Genomic DNA, 13,824 nt, shown 5'->3' with positions numbered 1-13,824 from the left:
GCTGACATTAACACTCCCACCTTGCTCCCAGGTGGGTCTGTTTCGTAAATCGGGGGTGAAGTCTCGGATTCAAGCTCTGAGGCAGATGAATGAAAGCTCCCCTGACAATGTGAACTATGAGGATCAGTCTGCCTATGATGTGGCTGACATGGTGAAGCAGTTCTTCAGGGATTTACCTGAGCCTCTGCTCACCAGCAAACTCGGGGAGACCTTCCTCCATATCTACCAATGTAAGAAAATAAATCTCTCTGAACTTTATCTTTGTTTCTACCATGACAAGTTTTTCATTTTACTGCCAATGCAAAAAATGCAAATCAATTCTCTCATATGTGCAGATGTGCCAAAGGACCAAAGGTTGCAAGCTGTCCAAGCAGCCATCATGCTGATGTCAGATGAAAACCGAGAGGTGCTGCAGACGCTGCTCTGTTTCCTCAGCGATGTCACTTCTTCTGTAGAGGAGAACCAGATGACACCCATGAACATTGCTGTGTGCCTGGCCCCCTCCCTCTTCCATCTCAACATACTCAAGAAAGACAATCTTTCACCGAAGTGTGTTTTTTTTCTTTTTCTACCTCATGTCTTTCAGTGTTATTAACTTGGTGTCTGTAATTTTGGCCCAGCCTAATTTCCTGCCATTCTGTGCCTCAAAAAAGACTAATGAACAAGGCATGCATGCACTCTATTAACTCCTGTATGATTATCTTCACCTATGACTCCATTAAGACGGACATAAAATTGGTTACAGAGTTCGGTCAGCCCCCCCGGTGGTGCAGTAGATTACTGTCTCACTGGGCCAGTTTTAAAAGGACGTGACTCTGTTTTTAAAGCTCAGTGTTTTATGAGACCATGCTGTGTACAAACAAAGCCACGTCATCTAATTCATCATGTTGAAATTGTTGCTAAAGGGATCAAAGGGGGTTTCCTGCAGAGCGGAGGAAGGGTTTATATACTGTGTTTTGTGGCAATGTTGACCTGGGGGCTAATATGTTTTCTCTTTCTATAATCCCCAGGGCCATGCAGAAGAAGTACGCCACTGGCAGGCCGGACCAGAAGGATCTGAATGAAAATTTAGCAGCAACACAGGGCCTCGCTCATATGATCATTGAGTGCAACCGTCTCTTTGAGGTACAAAAACCTGTGGTTGAGATGATGTAAGAATTTCAAGGCTGAATGCAATATCCACAGGACTCATTCTATTTATATTGCCGTGGGTCTTACCTCATGCTTTTATACATCCATTAGATCCCTCATGAGATGGTTACTCAGTCGCGTAATTCATATGTGGAGGCTGACTTGCATGCACCGACAATTGACGAGCTGTGCAAGCAGCTGGACGATGATGACGGAACATACCAAACACATATGGAGGGGAGGCTTCAGAATCTGCTCAAAGAGGCCCGGGAAAAGTCCAAGTCCTGGGTGTCATGCAGCAGCTCTGATAACACAGAGCTCTACTATAAGAAGGTACGTGTTGATATTTTGTCCAAATGTGACATAAAGGGTTATAACAAAATATCAGAAAGGCAGAAAATAAAATGTAACGCTTCAAATCAACAATGCTCTTTTCTACCTCAAGCGTGGATCTTGCTTCGAGATCCATATGTTAACATGACACTTTGTGTCTTATCCAGGTGGGAGATGGGAACCCTTTGAGACGCTGGAGAGTGTCTGTGGAGGTGGAAGCTCCACCATCTGTTGTGTTGAACAGGGTGCTGCGTGAGCGCCACCTGTGGGATGTGGACCTGCTACAGTGGAAAGTATCTGAGACGCTAGACAAGCAGACAGAGGTGTTTCAGTATGTCCTCAATCGAATGCCCCCTCATCCCAGCAGGGACTTTGTAGTTCTCAGGTAAATGGTTTGAAATGAAAACCCCAAACATCATATCTTCCTTTGCCTGCAAGTTGCTATAATTTAATATCTTTTAGGCTATGTACTCACCCCCTTTCTGTTTATTCAAGGTCATGGAGGACAGATTTGCCCAAAGGTGCCTGCTCCCTTGTATCTGTGTCTATAGAGCATGAGGATTGTCCTCCTTTTGGAGGGGTACGAGCTATTGTCCTGGAGTCAAACTACCTACTAGAGCCCTGTGGCTCTGGAAAATCCAGACTAACTCATATCTGCAGAGTAGACCTAAAGTAAGTCCTGCATTAATGTTCTTATAAGATATTCCCTTAAAATCTTAGCAAATGTGTAAATCTTATTCGTTTGGACATGATTTGAGTTTCTTGTTTATTGCTGTACTTGCTGTACAGGCATGTGCTCATTTTGAATATATTCTTTTGATTTCAGAGGAAGGACTCCCGATTGGTATAACAAAGCCTTCGGTCACCTTTGTGCTGCAGAAGCTGCCCGTATTCGCAACTCCTTCCAGCCACTAATCACTGATGGCCCAGAAACCAAAATCTGAAAGTCTTTGCCCGTTGTGTCTGCTCAGCCTTTAAGATGAAGAGTGAGCCTTTGAGTCAAAGCTAACAGGCAGACACAAGGCATAGACAGGACCCCAGAACAAAAGCACAGTTTATTCAGAGTACAAATGCTCTGAAAATAATTTTGAGCTCATCTGTACTTGCACAATGACAGAAAACGACATCTTATAGGTGCTGAGCATAATTACTCATTGGGAAATTAATTATCCTGCCATATTGTTAGTATTAGGATTTTATTTACCTTGATGTTGCTAAACCTATATATTATAATAATTATTATCTTTGATAATGTTATTGTTTTACTGATGCTATAATCTACAATGTCTAGGACATTCAAGCTCTTGAACGCTTCTGAGAAGCATGTTGTTCATTTTAGATTTAAAGCTATAATTATTATGATGCACACTCACGTGTCTGTATATATGTGTATGAATATATTGTACATGCAAACAATCTGTATATATTGTGTAAATGTGAGGCGATAAATCGTACATGTTAATTTCCTATATATTGATTCTTTCACTGTGTCAACCCCCCTGTAATACACGTGGTACAAAATTGTAAGCTGGTTTTACTTTGCTTCAGTATTGCCATTTTTAATGGGTGTAATTTTATTAAACTTTGACCTCCTATGGTTGTGAAAAGAATGACTTAAGGTTTGACTCGATCATACCTGCTTTAGGGTACTGGATTGTGTAGTGTCAAGTACAATAGACACAATTTTTTTAAATAAAAATATCAAAATGATAAAATTTTAGTTTGGACTGGTTTTTAACCTTGCCCTCTACATCAAAATTGATTCAGAAACTGACCTGACCTGTAAATGATTAAAAAAACAAACAGTTATAGACATTTTATATCAAACCATGTCAGAAGAACAAAAATGTTTACATTCCTCCACCATGCATAATGTTCATATCCACAGCTAAAGAATATAATTTAGAACACAATTCTTTCTGATTTGGGATGCTGGGGACCTCTACTGGCCATGTGATGAAAGCACATGACTTCAGGCAGCCCACATTGGTGAATAAACTTAATTAGACACCTCATTTGACCTAAATCTCATTTGTAATGCAAACACATCAGTAATTCAAAATTAAAATGAAATGAATAATAAAATTAATTTTGTCTGGCATTTTCAGAGAAATTGTATCCAAAGGGAAGAATTTGAGCTGAACAACCTGATTGTCCTTCTTGTCCACTAGATGGCTCTTTCTTATCAGCAGAATATTCATTTTTAACCATGACCACATTTATTTTTCACAATGGTGATGTTATTGAAATCGAATCCCTTTTTTCATGGGTATTTTTAAATTATTTTCAACAGGAAGTAATGAGATGATAAAATAGATATCCACAGCTAATAAATCTAACAAGGAAAAATATTAAAATACATTTTCGGCAGATGGCCTGAATCCCTATCTGTGATTTACTCAAAACCTGTCTGACATAAAGTTAGAGGTGATAAATGATAAGTGTTACAAAAAAAATCTTTGGGCCTTACCAAAACAACAAATAGGCCTACATGGAAACCAGCAATCATTCTGCTGCAGGCCATTGAGATCTTTTTCTTTGATTCAGTTCCCTATATTGCCCTTAGAGTACAGATGGCAACGACAATCCCCTCCATTTACCTCTTTTCATCAGGGTTTATATTTGAATTGCAGCAAGCACATAGAAGAGATGAGTCGCTGATTAGTTGTTTCCCACTGATATTAAAAGGGTAGTATTAGACATATTGCTATGTTGATACTAAAAATGGCCTAAGGACTAATTCCTTATGAACACACATGCTATAAGGCATTTCTGATTCATTCAATACAGTTGTAAAATGATAAAAATCAGCATTCTGGGTAAACATTTGTACAAGATACTCACTGTTGAATAGGTTAAATAATGTGATTACAGAAAATGCATGTTTTTTTTAAGCGCACAGAAGGCCTACAGCTGTATAAATTATTTTATTTACTTATTTATTTTACCTTATTTGAAGCCATGCTGACACAGATCACCTTAATGAGGTCATAAAATGCAAGCTTAGCTTCTGGCTGTCAGTCAGGATATTATCTTCTTTCTAAAAAAACAAAATTGAATTAAAATAAATCCAGAGAAATATAACACAAAATGCTGAAATAATGCCTTCTTCAGTTACATATGGCTTCTGCATTTTGTTAACTAAAAGCATAAAAGCATTAATTAGGCTAATTTAGCTGGCTTGGAGAGTGATAAAACTGCAATATGCTTGATCATGCATCCATAGCTTGAGGATGGCTTCCAAGGTTAAGTGTCACCACAGTCTTGATTAAATAAGAAGCATTATGGCAACCAATATTAAAAACGCCACCTGATCTAGTCAATAGGCTACCATTAGGCTACAATAAGCTTACATCTTTATTAAATTAACAAATCTGATAACCACTAAAAATAGAACACATAGCTCCAATCGGTAGCCTACAAGCAAATATGACAATTAATAATTTGTCAGATAAATCTATGGTCTCTTGTGAGTCACTGTCAAGTCATTGTTTATATCTGATTAAAGGTATAAGCATATTAATCAAACTTAGCAGCTTACAGTAGCCTACTGGGAAACCTCAGTGCAGCAGCCATCTGTGCTTCTCCTACAAAATGACTAGATAATTGACTATGAATATTTCTCTTATTTATTTATTTTTTAAACTTGTCTTTTCTTGTAATATTATTTATTAATTTTTATACTATAATATTGTTAACGATTTTTTTTTTTTTTTTTTTTTTTTACTTTAGGGATAAGGTAAGTCAGGTAACTTCCGGCTGCCATCTTTGTTTGAGTGAGTTGTCCAGCTGCAGCGAAGTTTGTTACACGACACATCTTGAAATGGTGAGTTTAACCACGTTAGCTCAACTGACTAAAGTAAATATAAAGTCGTAAAACGGACGGCGGTGACAGTATTTTGTACGTACCCATGCTGGAAGCTGAAGGACCCACGCAGCCCTTCGCTGCTGCCACAGTCTCCGGCTGTTCCCCGCCGTCAGGTGGACAGGACGGGGACGGGGAGGCCGCTGCCCGCGGTCAGCCTCCACATCCAGCCCCATCACCGCAGCCAGCGCAGGCGTGGTGAGTGGAGCCGCAGGCAGGGGGCGGCAACATGGCGGTGACAGCAGCACCGACACGGAGCCGCGCAGCCAGGAGGAGAGCGGCGCACACACATACACACAGCTTTGTGCACACAGTGCAGGTCAGTCAGCCCAGTTAACCGGCTGGCACCGACAACCCACCGAGCCCACTCACCGGAACTCTCCAGAGTGGATTTCTGAGACAGAGAGGGATTTCTTCAGTGTGTTTTGTTTTTGTTTTCCCGGGCTTCGTGAGTGTTCTTCTCTTTCGTTTCTTCTTGATGCTCCAGAGCAGTGATTAAATATATTGCAAGGAGAGAGCGGTACAACTATCCTCTGGAGCCTCCCGGTGGAAATGACAAGCGAGAGACCGGTGGCAATGCCGGGCTCGATGTCGCTCTCGGACCGACAACCTCCTCCGGGTCACCGGCAACACACGGCTGCAGTCTCCGGTGAGACAATGATGATGTCCGCTTCAGGTTCAGTGGTGCTCCCGGCTGGGATTATCAATCCATCGTTGCCAATCCGGAATATCAAGATGAAATTTGCTGTCCTCATCGGGCTGATCCAGGTTGGAGAGGTTAGCAACCGGGACATTGTTGAAACGGTGCTGAATTTGGTAAGTAAACATTTTTTCCTTACTGGCTCGACATGATTGCCTTTTTTAGGCTACTGGTGACAGGAAAACACCATAATGCTGACATAGGCTAATGATAATGCAATGTACTGGTAATCTAAGTACTGTGATGATGATGATTTAATTTATCTGAAGCACTAATATCAGGAAGCAAACACTCAAAAGTCACACATGCCGAGTTGAGGGAAGAGTGCACTAACACAAAGTCACTTCTCTCAAGTTTTGAACTACAACAAAGTCTCAACTTCGACTGTGCTTGTGTGCAAATTGAACACGATGCTGTGGCTGATGCCTAGTGAATACAAAGTGCACACCTGCTGAGATTAAAGTGTAATGTGAGAACTTCATAACTTGAATTCAAATGGCATCTCTACTGATGCAGAGTGATGGAGGTGAGCAAAGAACAGTAAGCACAGCTACTTGCTCTCTCTCTCTCTCTGCTTCTCCTCTCTGCTTCTCTCTGTTTCTCTCTCTCTGTGTGGATGTGCCAGGCACTACAGCTGTTGCTAAGATGTTTTCTTGGAGCCCAGGATGCCTGACATCCCTAAGTAGAGGCTTCTCAAACTGTTCAGTGTTTGATGAGCATTTGGCCAGTGCAGCGTCTGTTCTTGGTGTTACTGGACCTGATCCTTACTGAAGTTCTTAATGTTTTCATCACTCTCTTCCCAATATCCCCAAATTTAAATTGATCCAGAGAATATTTTTGTTTATGCCCACTCCCACCCCCGTCCACTTTTCAAGGAGACCAAAATAGTCCATCCTCATAAGTCATTGTTTGATATTATTGCTGCAGCAGAACGAGAGAATAATGATGAGTAATGATTGTCCACACAAGGTGGTTGGGGGAGTCTGGCCAGGGTTAGCAAATTAAGGTAGTTTTTTTTTTTTTTGCATTGTTAAGTGAACATGGTATGGAGGAGACTGTGGAGCTCAGCTCATGCCTTCACTTTGACCAGTTGCAGGAGTACAATAGCAGAGCCTGTTCACAGTAGTTGGCCTCTCCTTGTTAGCACACTGGAGATTAATTACGACCTGTTCTGGCACAACAGAAATCCACTTTGTGGAGCAGGACAAATTGTAGCCCTTGGCATGTTCAGACATGAGAGTATACTGCAGTAGTTGAAGTGTCTGACACCTAGCCCCCGTACACTTGCTATTGTGCACCGTACAATTTTCACAGGAAATGTGCACAGGGTTTAACATGCTGTACTGTGATTATTTTATCATCACTGATTGTCCAGACAAGAGATGGCATGCTTTTTATACAACACCCTGGTCTCCTTTAAGTCCTTTTTCCATCTTGCTTCATTTATTATTAGGCTATGTCTTAGGCTTATTTAATTGAATGCAGTTGTGTTTTGCTCCTCTTCTGTCGTGGAGTAGGCTAATGTACAGTAGAATGCATTTCCCCAAACATTTCTAAGTCTTATACAAGTCTCAAACTTTTGAGTGACAGATTTAATTAAGGAACGTTTTAGTGTTTTGTCATGGTTATTTAGGGTAACAGGCAAATTTAACGCTATGACTTGTTCGCAAACAGAAATACAGCTCCAAATTATATTTATATAATACAGCAATTTTAAGGAGATGAGAAATCGTAACTTGTGATTATATCTGGCTCTTCATCTGAATAACAAAATGCACATGAATAATACTAGCCAGGAAACATAGTGGAGAAGGCTGACATGTGAACCCTCCTGTCTGTGTAAGATTTTATTACTGCAGGATTTTTTATGCGTATGAGTTGAGGTTATTTTTGAAGTGTGGAACGGGCGTGAAGATCCTGAAGGATCCTTAACTGTATCTCATGGGGTCCAATTTGTGGTGTAATGAAATAATAATGTTTTCCTCCATTTCCATGAATCGTCTCGGAAAATTTGTGGTTGGAGGATCCTGGTCTGAGCATCCTTAATGAAAACTGTCTTGAGTGTTTCCCTTATCTCCACTCAGCAGTGGTGCACTGCCGCTGCCAGATCATGAGCGCTGCTGCTTAACTTTCACATGATCATTAATATCAACAGGCGACTAATGATTTTTGATCACACACTGTGTGAGCATGGCAACACCCTTGAAATTGTTTTGAGTCATCAGCTAACACATCAAATCCTCCCAGACTATCTCCTCATTCTTCAAATGACATCTGGGCAAAAAGTAACTTTAGAGTGGTGTAGCTCCTTTAGGGGATAGGGCAGCGTGTAACAAATGAGTGCCAGAAAAGTTATGGTGAATGTGAGTGGAGCAGAGGGGAAGTCGTCAGTGTGCCTAATGTATAGCCTGGGCTCTAGTGGGTCAGTTAGTAAATGCAGCAGTTTCTCAAGACCAAGAAAAGACATTTGTTGTTTCCCAAATTGCTGGAAACGTGAGTGGGGTTAACCCTTAGCAAACATCTGCCCAAGAAAGGCTTTTGCTAACAGTATGTTTTTTGGCTGCTCTGTAGTGTTGGCTACAGGAAGTCTAATAATTAGTCGCTTTTCATTAGTATGTGTTAGTTGCAACATCTAGTGTGCTCCACAGGAGTAAGTGAGCTACTTTACCTGTACAAGCAGACTGAATTCAAATTTGTCCTGCACACATACATCTTAATGGTTAAATTATATAGGCTAAATCTTCAGTTAAGTCTATTGAAACATTTTTTTTAGGAAGAGTAAAGAGGAGGGTCACCATGGAGGAGCTGAGGTTCGAGAAACATACTTCATCTTTTAAACCAACACTAAGGAACTTTTCAACCTTCATAAAATATTTTCATAACTTTTGTGATGATACATCGACTTACAACAAGTTGAATGACACCTCTGTCATGGCCTGAGGGGGTCTGTATCTCTTTCTCTGGCACTAAGCAGCTTTGAGGAGCATGGTAGGAACCCTGCTCTCACTTAAGTTTCACTTTCACTTTTGCGAGTCACAACAAGGAGGGAACAGGCAAAACGGTGCTTAAGCAATGGATTATGTTTGTGTTTTTCACTTTGAAATGATCCACTGGAAACAGAAACTTAGTTTTGATGTCTTCTGTTAATTTTAATGCAGGATATTTACAGGGCTTCACGCTAGTGTTCATGGGAAATGGAGTCTTTCTTCAGGCAAAACACTACCGCTTTGGTCCACAGGCACCGCCAAACTCAACCAAAACTGAAAGTTCTTACGATACATGTATTTGTATTGAACCGTTTCGGTATGGGACGTTTGGTTCGGTACAGGGCTCTGCACGGGTGAGTTCCTGAAATGGAAGTTGCATGTGTTTACTGTCCGCCTGCAGCTGCAGCCGGTTTAGTCATGGCTACCGCTAATGCTACTGCTAGCAAGAAACAAGGGCAGCGGCGGTTGTTCCTCTCTCTCTCTCCTCGCTCTCTCTCTTGCTCGCTCTGTGTTGGGTACAGGCTTCAGCACCTGTGGGTCGGCCGCGCCGGATGTGCCAAAAGCAGAGCTGTGAGGACGCGTGACTGCATGTCGCTGCTGTGTTGACATGACAGCACTGTGCTGTGTGATGATCCACTTTATTAATTTGCGGCTGTTGTGGTATTTGCCTACATTGCCCTATGGCCAGTCCGTCACTGGCTTGAACTGTTAGTGCTGCACTTTACATGTGGAAAAGTTTTGTTAATCTCCAAAAAGCTGTGAGAAATTTATTTTTATAATATTTTATATATTTTTTGTTTATTCAAGAATATTTTATTTATTGGAAATCTCATTTCATAAGTAAGTAAAACTTTATTTATATAGCACCCACCCATCATAGTACGCGTACACAGAGTGCTTCACAATATGGAAAAAGACATTCAATCACACAAACAGTATAAAACACTCATATGTATTTTGTTTATTTGAGAATAATTTATTTAACTAATTACCAGGCAGCACTTTACAACAGTATTTTTATTTTATTTTATTCTTCATATTTTGTATAACGTTACAATAATTACATTTGACTAAAACGTGTAGCCTAAATTGTTGGTTTACAAAAGTTCCTATTACAGTATGTTTTGCATTTTGTTCCAATACTGTACCGAAAATGAACCGAACCATGACCTCAAAACAGAGGTACGTATTGAACCGTGATATTTGTGTATCGTTACACTCCTACTTTTAAGTATTTAAAGAGTTTCTCTTGCATTGAAATGTACAATAGCAGACTGGGGAAAATATAAGTGCTGGTAACACAGTGTTAAAGTGTGTAAAGTGTTGCAGTTAAAAAGATCAGTACACTGCAAGAGGCAAATGAGTATGTCATTTTTCTGATATTAATTTCCACAGAAAAATGTCAGAGAATGTAAATTAAGTTACAAAAGGCAAACATGAATAATCTCGTCTATAATGAGTCTGAGGTCATTTCATTCTGAGTCATGTGAAGGCAGGCAAGTGTTGTTTCCTGTTGGACACCGGCACAACAGCCACTCTGATGGAAAAACATTCTAAAGGAAACACTGGCCTTCTCCAGTTTTTCTTTCTCTTTTTTTCATGTTGTTATTTAGCTGCAGGTCTCTTTGAGCTTGGTGATTTTCTTATACGCTAACAGTTACCTTGACAGTCTTCTCTGTCTGTCTATTAGGTACATTATGAAATAGGTATCTCCCGGCAAAAAGTTTTACTGAAGTAGCAACAAAACATCTTCTGAAGGTAAATCAACAAATTACAGTGTTGCGACCACCAGCTCTGTACCTGCATACCTCACTCTTTGCCAATGTCTAGGTCTCAATAGACCTAAACATTATTACAGCAGAATCATTTTGAGCTCTACTGTGCTAACTTTCTGTAGCTAGTCAGCGATAATAGTCCCTTTATTAATTGGGGGCGGTGCGTGGCGCAGTGGTTAAGGCGGCTGCCCCATGTAGAGGCTACAGTCCCCGGTTCGATTCCCGCATCGGGCGGACCTTTCCTGCGTGTCATTCCCCCTCTCTCTGTCTATCTCACTCACTATTACACAAAGGCAAAAATGCGTACAGTCTATATGTTCAGGCACGGAACACTTGCACTCAAACTACCAATAGAATCCGGACTTTAGGGGGCAAACGTGCTTGGGCACGGTACGATTGCCTAGTGTGAGTGCACCCTCAATCAAATTTGGAATTGGCAAGACAGTATTGCTCGTTGACTTTTAACAATGAAGTAAGAAATACAAGATAATTTCTCCCATAATCTGATGTGCAGTTTACAGTTGTCACCCCCTTTTGTCATGTGTTCGCTGCTTCACCCCTCTCTTCGTTCTCTCCAAGATGAGAGAATAGAAAGTTGATATTTTTAGTTTAATTATCACTCATTAGAGGAACCCTTATCTGACAAAAGACAAAATTCACATTATACAGCCTGTCTCTTCATGATCAAAGTTAGGTATGATCTAATGGATAATTGTGAAAAAGGAGGCTACAGTGACCTGTGAAATCAGGAAAAAGCTTTCACACCACATCTTTTACCTTGATTCAATATTTTTGGAATAATGGAGTTCCATACATGCTAGTGTTTGTCATTCTGTCATTTGGATGGAAACATGAGTGTAGGTGCCACTGAGCAGAAGAAGATTATGGTGTAGGACGGGATTGATACATTTCTGGGAAATGGATGTTTGGATACATAGACATGTAGATATGAATCGAAGCAAAGCAGCTATTTTCCATAAAGAAGCAAATTGCCAGCATGGTCTTTTAAGCCCACAGGGGGTGACCCTTGGACACTAAAAAGATTTTTAGTGGATTATTACTTTAGTGACATGCTTCACCTTGCTGGCATGCTCTTTAAAGGGGGACTGTAATCTTCTACCAGGGTTTTAATAAAAACACATTTTGAGAAAACATTCTGCTAACAGAAGCAGATTACTCTTGCTACTATACTATTCCCCTTTCCTCTGTGTCAGTGATTTACAGTTCATCAATAATTTGACATGAATTTGTATTGCCGTCTGAAACGGACAGACAGCACTCCAGAATACTGCGATACTTTGAATAAAAAATTGACAGATTTTCTTGACATTTATCTGTATTTTATTTGCCCTTACTGCTTCATTAAATACTGTACCGCCAACAGTTGTTATATTAGTTATTTTCATTAGCTGAATGGTATTACACATGCTTCTACAATTATCCTTATGACAGGTGCAATGATGCAGACTGGAATATAATTTTTAATCACTGATCCTTGCTGTTTGTGATTAAGATGCTTTTGAGAGCATGTGTACTGAATCAAAACAAAAGAAAGGAAAAATTCTAATGTGAGTCTTTTTTTCTTCAATATGACAGCTGTTGTTGTATTGAAAGCCAAATGAGTCAAGGTGTGTAGCCATTTGTGAAAGGCTGATGCGAATCGATGGCTACTGTACCTGAGCTCTCCAGACTTAGTGATAGCTGAACACTCTGGAGCTTAACATGTTATCTGCTCTAAACATGACACCCCTCCTCCTACAGTATAGTCAGTGCATGTTATAGAATTGTTTTCCTATGAGTTATTGCTGTGTCAAACAGAATAGCTTCCGGAGTTTGTACAGAGGCAACTTTTGTTTTTCTGGGTGAAAAAAAGAGCTACACCACAGTAACAAGGTGGTAGTTGTTTTTGGGTGTACAAAGTGTGTGGCATCAGAGATCGGGTTCTATCTGTGATGAAAAAAAAATTGGCAACAAATGGTTTGGGAAAGATTGTGTTTGTCATTACGGACTTTCTCTGTACTGAACCAAGGCTATGATCCTTCCTGAGCCAAGTGCTGCCAGTGTTATATGCTGCCATAATACTAGAGTGAAGTGAACATCATCAGTGAATATTTTACTGATGAAGTCAGTATATTTATTGGCATTATCAATGTTTTAGTGTTGTAAGTAAGTTATATAATTTCTTGGAGATAAGAGTAGGCTATTCATTAATGGTGAATTTCTCTGTGTCAATTTTGTTTTCAAAGGATAGCTCAGCTTCTTCTGCTTAGAAAGGCAACCTGACCAAGAAATATGGGAGCAAGCTGGCGACGGTCACCACTGTGGCCAACATATAAATCAGATGGCCACAGAGCCAGCCACAGGGTCTTTAAGGATAAAGAATTAGGATGGCTCTGTGTATCGCAGACGAACCATGACATCCAGCTTCGGGAAGCTAGACGCTGGATTCCTCTAGCCACAAAGAATGTATAAGAAGTTGTTTATTGCACAGCCGTAGGTGTGCTCAAAACTGAGACACAATTTTGATGTTTATGTTCTGTGTATTCTATTCACAAACGTGTCTGTAGCTCAAAACAAGAAGTGACTGTGTCAAAGTCTCCTGAAGAGTTACAATTGTTTACTAGTGGAGTTTTTTGCCCACTATTTAAGACATGGATTCAGGCATATTCAATGCTCTGAATTCCTAATAGTAGTGAGAGTGAGTGACTTTCTGTCCGTCTGAATTAGCTCTAATGATGTACTGACAACCCATCCAGAGTGCTAAATTCTAGGAGAGGCCCCGGTTCTCTTTCAGTAACAATAAGCCTGTGGATGATTACAGAATAGTCTGTATATTCTATTTAAGTGATTGATAGAGTAGCTAGGGTGTGCATAAGTTTGACACATTACAAAACAGTGCCACTGTAAATATTAACCGGTTAATTAAATTAGATTTGAACATCTTTGTTTCACATGACCTCTAAAAATTTTGTTTGTGGGACTAAGTAAGTAATTGTGCTAAACATAGAGATGCTACAGTGTTGTTCTACCATA

General features: G+C 40.2%; 2 protein-coding genes across 9 annotated transcripts in view; both read left to right on the top strand.

The window, feature by feature from the left end:
- stard13b (StAR related lipid transfer domain containing 13b) overlaps positions 1-3,179 on the top strand; it is a 57,985-nt gene extending 54,806 nt beyond the window's left edge. For both annotated transcript variants that reach the window (XM_085796006.1, XM_085796007.1), the window contains 7 exons: positions 32-230; positions 336-549; positions 1,011-1,125; positions 1,243-1,464; positions 1,632-1,849; positions 1,960-2,136; positions 2,291-3,179. In XM_085796006.1, the coding sequence (XP_085652132.1) occupies positions 32-230; positions 336-549; positions 1,011-1,125; positions 1,243-1,464; positions 1,632-1,849; positions 1,960-2,136; positions 2,291-2,408 (1,263 nt within the window). In that variant the 3' untranslated portion in view covers positions 2,409-3,179. The remainder of the gene's footprint in view (positions 1-31; positions 231-335; positions 550-1,010; positions 1,126-1,242; positions 1,465-1,631; positions 1,850-1,959; positions 2,137-2,290) is intronic.
- A 2,438-nt stretch (positions 3,180-5,617) lies between these two features.
- Positions 5,618-13,824, top strand: part of nbeab (neurobeachin b) — a 213,911-nt gene continuing 205,704 nt past the window's right edge. For all 7 annotated transcript variants that reach the window (XM_085795996.1, XM_085795995.1, XM_085795997.1 and 4 more), the window contains exon 1: positions 5,618-6,145. In XM_085795996.1, coding sequence (XP_085652122.1) covers positions 5,882-6,145 — 264 coding nt within the window. In that variant the 5' untranslated portion in view covers positions 5,618-5,881. The remainder of the gene's footprint in view (positions 6,146-13,824) is intronic.

This window comes from Trachurus japonicus, chromosome 13 (genome assembly GCF_045865225.1).
Source record: "Trachurus japonicus isolate A0001 chromosome 13, Traja_1.0".
NCBI classification, from domain to species: Eukaryota; Metazoa; Chordata; class Actinopteri; order Carangiformes; family Carangidae; genus Trachurus; species Trachurus japonicus.
The sequence above is the reverse complement of the archived record's forward strand: the minus strand, read 5'-3'. Positions and strand labels throughout refer to the sequence as shown.